This window comes from Lupinus angustifolius, chromosome LG01 (genome assembly GCF_001865875.1).
Source record: "Lupinus angustifolius cultivar Tanjil chromosome LG01, LupAngTanjil_v1.0, whole genome shotgun sequence".
Classification (NCBI taxonomy): domain Eukaryota; kingdom Viridiplantae; phylum Streptophyta; class Magnoliopsida; order Fabales; family Fabaceae; genus Lupinus; species Lupinus angustifolius.
The window spans coordinates 34,882,908-34,891,805 of record NC_032009.1 but is presented as its reverse complement, the minus strand read 5'-3'; the positions used below and the strand labels follow the sequence as shown (position 1 = coordinate 34,891,805).

General features: G+C 34.4%; 1 protein-coding gene across 6 annotated transcripts; it reads left to right on the top strand.

The window, feature by feature from the left end:
- LOC109362620 (peroxisomal membrane protein PEX14-like) lies at positions 729-6,311 on the top strand. 6 transcript variants are annotated; one of them, XM_019608577.1, is made up of 12 exons: positions 729-860; positions 1,647-1,891; positions 2,035-2,074; positions 2,202-2,383; positions 2,575-2,764; positions 2,898-2,987; positions 3,492-3,529; positions 3,667-3,709; positions 3,789-3,856; positions 4,128-4,172; positions 4,641-4,709; positions 5,578-6,311. In XM_019608577.1, exons 1-12 carry the CDS (start codon positions 812-814, stop codon positions 6,058-6,060), a joined length of 1,542 nt encoding a protein of 513 aa, XP_019464122.1. In that variant the 5' UTR covers positions 729-811; the 3' UTR covers positions 6,061-6,311. The 6 variants fall into 6 exon arrangements, with proteins under 6 accessions (XP_019464122.1, XP_019464105.1, XP_019464129.1 ...); XM_019608560.1 differs by having other exon boundaries at positions 2,193-2,383; XM_019608568.1 differs by having other exon boundaries at positions 730-860; positions 1,641-1,891.

Genomic DNA, 8,898 nt, shown 5'->3' with positions numbered 1-8,898 from the left:
GAGGTACCTGAAAAGGTTCTCCGACGATCAAGTCAGTATATGAAGTAGAGAGTGAGTGACAAGAAGAATAATATTAGAGAGTCTAGGAGTTGAGGTTAAGATACTTCCTGTTGGAGGGTACTCCTATTTAAAGGAGTGAGAGTTGACCTTGGGCTCTTGGCTGGTGGTGCGACGCGTGGCCGACCAAAGGTGCTGTCTGGAGCTGCTTTTCCCGTGTCAGGCGGCCTGTTGGGTCGTACACTGTGCCCTTCTTGTCTCTTAGCCTGCTCTGCAACCCGTCTGTTGCGCTGGCAGGTAGGTTGGTGGAGTACGGAAGGCATGTTGTCTCCTGGGTCAACTTCGGTGGTCCCAACAAGTGGGGCCACCTCGGCGTCTAAACATGACCTTTGGTTCGCCGGATAGGAACAGTGTCTATCTATACTTGTCCAACTAAATTTGGAGAAGAGATATTTCAATAAGTGTTTAGGGTATTGGATATAAGATTGTTTAATAAATAAAATGTTAACATTTTGTTTTCGAAATATAAATATACTAAAAAAATAACTTTAAATATCAATTTTTTATATTTTATATTTGGTAAACAATATTTTTAGAACATTTCTTAATACAATATTTAATAATTCATGATATATTGGTAACAAAATTAGAGTTAATTTTATATAGATTATTAGTTTCTTTCTTGTGCATGAAAGTCTGTTACAAAAATAATGAAACAAAATTATTATTAAATTTATTCTAGTTACTTCATTCTTCACTCTAATTCCGCTATGTAAACATTTTTTGCATCCTCTGATTTTATGAAGTTTCACTCATGGCCACTCAATCGCCACCTCCTTCCACCGCTTCCGACGATAACAACGGTATATTCCTTATTTCTTTATTTTCTTCCTCCGATTCAATTTCTCTAATTATTATTTCAATTCTAATGTTTTCCGTCAACGATCGGTGATATTATTCATTTCTGCTTTCTTATTTATTACTCATCTCTGTAGAATCTGTAGTTGTCTCGGTATCTAGAACGGAGTCTTTCGCTGATTCTACTTTTCACTTGTGCAAAACTTTATTCTCTTTGTTTTCTTTCTTTTGTTCCCTTTCCTGAGTTATGTATGCGTTACTTTTTGTATAGTAAAAGAAGTATTGGTTAGAAATATTTGTAACATAACTTAGTCAATTTTAATTTTTAGAATTTATTGTTGAATCGTCAATTAGTTATTTAATTGAGGAATGAGTGTTTGGAATTATCATGTGGTGGTTGTTGGATTGAAAGTGCGAAGTCTGGAACTAATGCAACATTTTCCCTGCTTCTTGATGTCCACGGTTGCCTTACTTTTCGGGAGAACATCTTTTGTCCTAAAAAGTGTGAAACTCTCTGATTGGTTGAAAGATGTGTTTGAGTTAAAAGTTAGATTAAGTATTTTTTTCTGACCAATCAGAGCTGATGGCATATGAGTGACACACTTTGTGGGACGCCGCTCCCTTACTTTTCTTACACCAAAGATTGCCTTCATTATTCTATTGTATTGTTTGCTATTGAATGTTTCCATGTTTAATTGGATCTGCTAGCTGAATGTTTTAGATAAGTTGTAATTTACGTTTTTCTCGGTATGATATGGTTATTTTGTTGATTCTCTTTTTTTTAGGTTTAGGTGCTGAAACAGTGCAGCCAACAAATGTGGATCAGCAAAATGCTAAAGAGGACCCTGCTAAACAGACTTCGACTACATCGGTCTTTGTGAACTCACAACCATTGCGCGAAGAACAAGTTCAGAATGCTGTGAAATTTTTATCACACCCCAAAGTTAAAGGTTCCCCTGTCATCTACAGGCGATCATTTTTGGAGAAGAAGGGGCTGACGAAAGAGGAGATAGATGAAGCCTTTCAGCGTGTACCTGTAAGCTACTTTTTTTTTATTTGCCACTCAATTTTATGCAGTGCTCTTTTTCTTGTTCATAGACAAATAACCAATTTATTATCATTTTATTGCTTTCCTGTATGTTCATCCATTTTAATCATTGCCTTTGGTTCAAATCACAGGATTCACCTCCAAGTGTGCAGACAGCTGGTATAAATCAAGGTGAAATGTCTAATCTTGAAGTTACAGTATAGCTTTGCATCCTCTCCATTTCATTTTGTTTTCAGTTGAGCTGGATCGGTTCCAGCCTCAGTTACCTTTTGAACATGGCTTATTGTAATACTAACAGATGAACAATTGAAGACATCATTGAATATCCCACAACAAACTTTGCAGCCGGGTTTACCTGCTTCTACTGGTGTTAACACTTCATCGCAAACCTTATCACGCTCCAGATTTCACTGGTACCACGCCCTTATTGCTGTTGGGGTACTGGCTGCCTCAGGTGCTGGAACAGCTATAATAATTAAGGTATTTACCACCAACTGTTCTGCATGATACCACCAAATTGTTGTCCTAATGGCTGAGGGGCATATTGCTGTATCATGTTTAGTATGTTATTGACATTTTTATCCTTTCTTGTAATTATCATTTTGCTAAATGCACAAGTTGTATCACTTTGTGATCCTAACTGAACTTCGGAAGCATGTTCCATGTGTTAGAATTCGATTCTTCCTCGGTTAAAATCTTGGGTACGCAAGGTTGTCTTAGAAGAAGATGATAAACAATTAAAGAAAACAGACAAAAAACTGACATTAGCAGAAGAAACTGCACAAGCTGCAAAATCAGCTGCAGTTGCAGCTGCAGATGTGGCTAGAGCAAGCCAAGAAATGCTGGCTTCAACAGTTGAAGGTGGGTACAATAGAACTTTAACTTGCATCCTATGGAATATCTTTGATTTTTTAATGCTCCCACTTTCCCTGGAAGCCTTTTATGACAGAGGGATGACTTTAGCCTTTGCCGCATCTGGTTGTATACTTTGCAGAGAGGAAATACTTTGTGGAAATTGTTGGCCTTTTAGGCAACCAAATACAAGAAATGAAGTTAATGACTAATGCTATAAGAAGATTGGAAGGTAATTGAGCATTACCTTTTAATCTGTCAGGCTAAGATGAGAAGTTTCGAATGGTTTGAGGTTTGATTTATAATTTGCCAAAAATGCTTGTATATTTGTCAAGAATGCATGTCGTTGTGAAATCGAGGAACTTGTGTATTTATAACCCTTTGAGAATGCTACAAGGGATATGTTACATGATTATCAAGTTCTTTCACAGACTTTATGTGCATTTTAATTATTCTAACTGGATTCTAGCTTCATTGTTGTGTCAGGAAGCTCAATTGTTCCCTTGAATAATTGAATTCGACTTTCATACAATCTTTTGAGGCTTCCTGATAAATTCAATGACTTTATGTCACAATTTCTAGCACATTTATGCTGGAGATTTTTACGTAAAATTATAATTCCGTATTGATTTTTGTTTCTGCCAAATTAGTGGGACTAAGGCTTGGTTGTTGTTACTGTTTTGGTTCTTCCGAATTATGGCACATAATATAGTTTCTAATGGAATCTCTGTCTCAGGGCAAGAAGATCTCCGGGTCACTCAAACAAGTTCAAAGGTCAGATATAAACAGATGTAGATGGGGATCTCTTATCATCTTTAATAAAATGTCGGCACATATTTTATGATCCTCATTTGAGTTGTCTAAAATAAACTTTGACTTTTTGACAACTGTAATTTTTGAAATATATGCAGCAATTCATTACAAATGGCAAGGCAGCCTATGACTTGCATTCAGGTTGTTACATGTTAATTAAATATAATTAAATCAGTCATATTTTATGAATTATTATGTATACTTAGAATGTTATGTGCAGTGAGATCTTTATCCCCACCTGCATCTATTGAACCATCAAATGGTCTTCATCCGAAGTCATATATGGAGGTAGTAATTATCTTGCTTGCTTTTGTAACTCCCCAAAATGAAGCGCTAGTTGTCTTTATTTTGGGATTATAGTGAATGTTTTTTCAATAATGCATAGGGTATTAGGGTCACTAATATAATGATTGGAAAATAACTGTTGAGTTAAATACTTTAGGATAGACAACTTCCTAATAGTAATTATCGAATTATTTCTATTGCTGGATTCAGAGTGTTATTTACCTTCCTCCGTACTTAGAAGGTTTTGTTTGACTTTTACAATTACACTTTGCAGATAATGGCAATGGTCCAAAGAGGGGAGAAACCTTCTAACATTAGAGTAAAACCTTTATGCTTTTTAATCTGAATAAATTTAGTTGCACGTCTAATTTCATACTTTCATTTTGTGCACCATTGATGGATTTCTATTAAAAAAAGGAAATTGATTACAGTCTGTTAGTATTTTGTTAGCAACTAAATTGTACTGTTAGCCTAGCACATATTTTGTTCAGTCCTGGCTGTTCTGTTATGGTATAAAATATAAATACCCTGGCTCTTTTTGTCATTTAAGTTAACAATTCAAAAATCACAATTACGGTTGGAACTGTTTCCTCTTCACTCTCTCTCTCTCTACCCTGTTCACATTCCATAACAGAAGTAAAAGCTGTTAAAGTTTGATATGTGAGTAGAGGTGTTTTTGTCTAGTAAAAAACATTATGTTGTTCAAATAAGATTTTTCTTCTCTATTGGATTTGCTAATTTTATGTGGGGCACTATTACTTTTATGAAAGATTGGCTTTTAATGCAGGACATCAATGATTTACCCCCAAACCCTATTCAACAACCCTCAAATCCTCGCTTACTGCCTAGATCCAAGGTTTGTTCCAAAGAGCTTGCTTTGCATTTCTTGAAGAAAAAAATAGGTTTATGAATTTATTTATTTTTTATTTGAGTAGGTTACATATGCTTCAGTTTCAAGTCAATAGCAGAGTGATGGTTTCTAGATTTTAGTAGTCTGATTACTGATCATATTTGTGAAGTTGATATGTCCTGGAACTGGATCATCAACGAAAAGATAGTTCATCTAGTGTTAAATTTCATTTCGAGTTTCTGTTCTGCTAAGATCATAATATTTAATTTAACAAAAACTTTAATTGTATTTTATGGCAAACTTCATAGTTATCTACCAACAAGGAGTTAGTCTAGTGGTGTAAGATCATGTTGGATCTGTTTGTATCGTTCAAGGCCAAAGGCAAACGTTCGATATCTGGGAGAGGCAGTCATGTACCTCGAAATGGTTAATTCCTACTCATAGGGTGAGGGATACCCTTGGTTAACATAAAAAAAACTTCATAATTATCAATTGTTTGCAAATGTCAAATTAAAATTGAGCATGTTTTAATGGGTCCTTAACTCCTTATTTTCTTAATAAATGAGTACAAGTCTGTCGGACTATGTGAATAAAATTTACTATGTTTAAAGAGGTCCTGATAGGAAAAGGGATATGAAGTGGGAAAGGAAACAATTTGTATGCTACAAATTTTTAGGATACCTAGGCTATATTGTTTTAATCTGAAAGATATAATGTCTTATATGGTGTTTCTAATTACACCATAAGAGTGATATAAACGTTAATTGCTTAGTTTTCTTTTCATGGAACAGTAATTTATGCATAATTTTTGACATTGTTTATTCTGTATTATTTGATATGTATCTGATTATTTGCTTCAACTTCTCCTTTGTAGCCTTGGGAGGTTAGTCAGGTGCAAAACACTTCTACCCAAGTTCTACAGTCTCAAGTAAATGGTGAAGGGTTGAATATCAAGGTCCAAGATACCACTCAAATTATAAATGGTGATGACCCAGTGCCCTGGTGGCAGAGGAAAAATGTCAGAATCCAAGAGATTGATAGCAAAAATGAGTATAACAGAGCACCCTATGCAGCTACTTCCAGTCAACAGCCAGTCCAACGTGTTTGGGTCCCCCCTCAACCTCCCCCGATCGCGATGCCGGAGGCTGCCGAAGCAATCAGACGCCCAAAGCCGGTGGTCCAAGAGGAACAGGCGTCAGATAATCAGTCAGTAGCTCAGTCTTCAGAGGTCTCTGATGAGGTGAATAGGATCTCAAAACCATCTGAATCTGAAGGTGCAGTAGAGGGAAGCACCATCAGCTCACTTCTCAACTCTGGTGAGATACAAGAGGACCGAGAAGTTACACCCGCAGAGTAATGAAGGTAAATAATGTTTCATGATTCGGTCATAGTAACAAACATGAAATTGGAATAGGACTTGGAGTAGTCTCAAAATTCTGGATAAGCTTGCAATAATGTTTGTTCATTATCACTCTTATTCTGTAATTTGAACCTGGCATCAATACAAGATGCATATGGAGATATTTTAGAAGAGTGTTTTTTATTGTATGCATTATTCTAAGTTTATGATGAATTGTAGTTTTACAGTTATGAATGCACGTACTCGTAGGGGTGAGCATGGGCCGGGTTGAGACGGGTTAAGGCTTGTCCTTATATGGCCCTAAATATTGGTCGGGTCACTTTTTGAACCCGGACCCAACCCTAGACCCGAAGATAACCCGACCCTAAATATCGACCAGGTCAGCATTTAAACTCGACCCGACCATAGACCCGATTAAATATAATGCGCACTTAGTTTAGATAAAGACTTCTTAATATTATTTATTATTATGAATATGTAATTTGACATATAAAATGATATATGTATATATTATTAATCATATATATATGATGAAAAATTAGAGATTCAATAATACTTTCAACCAAAATGTATCATTATTCTGTACACATTTGAGTAGAAATACATACAAACATGATGAGTCAGTGACCATGGGACGGGACGGGTCAGGTCATGGTTGGTCCCTTCCCGATCCTAGATATTGATCGGGTCTATTTTTTAACCCGAACTCGTGCCTTAGACCCGACCCTATTCGTGCCCAATCATGATCGGGCTGTGCTGGGTGAGCGGGTAGGGTCGGGTCGGGTCTTGCTCACTCCTACGTAGTCGTATAATACAAGTAGGGGTGTTACATTCATGTCTCAGGGTTCTGAGTTTGATTAATTAGAACCCCATTTGTTTGGCTTTCAAGAGTTCAAATTTTGGAAAAATTCTCTTCGCCTCATGATACTCTCCCTAACCCTGGTATGTGGGTGTACTGAAATGCCCTTTTTACCATTTAAATAGAATTTGACTTGACCCGGTCATAATACGATAATGATTGATCAAAATTGGGTCAACTTGTTAGAACATGAAAATTATAAGTTTAGAAGTTGTGTAATTTATACAATAGAGTGTGATATGCATAAATTTAAATCAAATTTTGATATGCATAAATTTAAATCAAATTTTGATATGCATTTATCAATCTGGGGGTAATAATCTCAATCATTTATCTATGAGAATAATGTATGTCGTGATGTGAGGAGAAAAGTCATCTCCTCACAATCATTTATTAATAGACACTTGTATTATTTTACTTTTTGTTTTCTTATTTATTTTTAAAATAGGTAAAAAGTAATCATGTGTCATTGTCTAACTGGTGTAAGGAGAAAAATTATCTCCTCACACCGGGAAATACTCTATCCTCTTTATATATTCCATTGTAGAGTGTATATTATACTGAGTCACACCACTTTATTTTAGAGTCCAAGTATGGAATTCCTCATTATTATACTCATGCATGCATGTGAATCCAATTAGACACAGCTTGCATCAACACTCTCAACCCTAAATTAATTATTAGTTAAAAGTTTATAAAATTTCTCAATTACATGATAGATTATTTTGTTGAATGTAAAAAAATATTGTGCCCCTACAAATTTCGTCCAAGAGAAGCTCGTATATGATTAAACCAAGGTAATTTCAAGTGCATAGTGGTTGGTGAAGTCAATAAAACCAATAATTAAGACTACAATATTGTCTAGTATTACTAAATTAGACTACTACATTACAATACTTGTCTTTTTGGGAAATTGACTTGGATGGTCCAACACATCTGAGCTGGTTTTGAAAGATGATTTATACTCCATGCATCTCATATATTATTTAGTTTAAAGTTAATATTCACATATTAAAAAATTATCAATTAAGGAGGAGAGGGAATTCATTTACACTTAAGTTAAATTATATTAGTTACTTCAATCTTATGCATTCATTTTCTTAAATCCAACAGACTAAATGAGTAAAACTTAAAAGATATTTAATAAGATTTCTTTTTTCTCTCTCATCACTTATTTTATTCACCCTTATGATTCGTTAGATATAACTTGGATGTAAACGGATCTCTCCTCTTTAAGAAGACTTATATTTTCACCAAAAATACAGCTAGTGTAAAAGTTGTCATGGTTAGAGTGACTATTTAAGGAGCATAAAAATAATAATGTTGAGGATTCAAAACACAATTAGACAACCATTATTAAATATATCAGCATTACTATACTAAGATTTTGTATATAAAAAATACAACTATTTATTTATTTCCTAGAGGAAAAAGGTATAATTAATAAAAAATATTTATTGGATGATTATAAAATGGAAAAAAACTTTAACCAGACCTTGAAATTATAAGGAAAACTTCAAACAACAAAAGATACAAATAGGATGACAATGGATCTCAATGGATCTGGGTATTGCAATATCTGGACTCTCTTGTAGTTTAATTTTTGTATCTAACTCCGCCCTAAATCCATGTTATACTTGCTAGGTCTCCTACCCATAGGTCTTTGAGTACCTAGTGGATCTACGGGTACCCACAAATTCAAAAATATTAAAAATAATTGTGAATAATTTATGTAATTATGTGTTTTGCTTCCTACAATATTATAAGTTATTGAGGTAATCAATAAGAGAAAAAATTATAAAACAGTTTAAAGTTTTAAATACATTTTAAATTCATCATTTTAATAATATGATGTAAAATTGATATAGTAAGAATTGTTTAATAAACATGATATTAGATTACACGTATCATATTATTACTTAACAATATAACATCACTCTCTAGTAACATAACAATCACATTTATAAATTAATAAA

What these genes read in the sequence shown, in the direction of transcription:
- LOC109362620 (XM_019608551.1), top strand. Translation starts at nt 812, where the DNA reads ATGGCCACTCAATCGCCACCTCCTTCCACCGCTTCCGACGATAACAAC. An exon ending in GCTGGCTTCAACAGTTGAAG is followed by an intron (nt 2,765 to 2,897) that starts GTGGGTACAATA and finishes TATACTTTGCAG; the next exon opens with AGAGGAAATACTTTGTGGAA. An exon ending in TCACTCAAACAAGTTCAAAG is followed by an intron (nt 3,530 to 3,666) that starts GTCAGATATAAA and finishes AAATATATGCAG; the next exon opens with CAATTCATTACAAATGGCAA.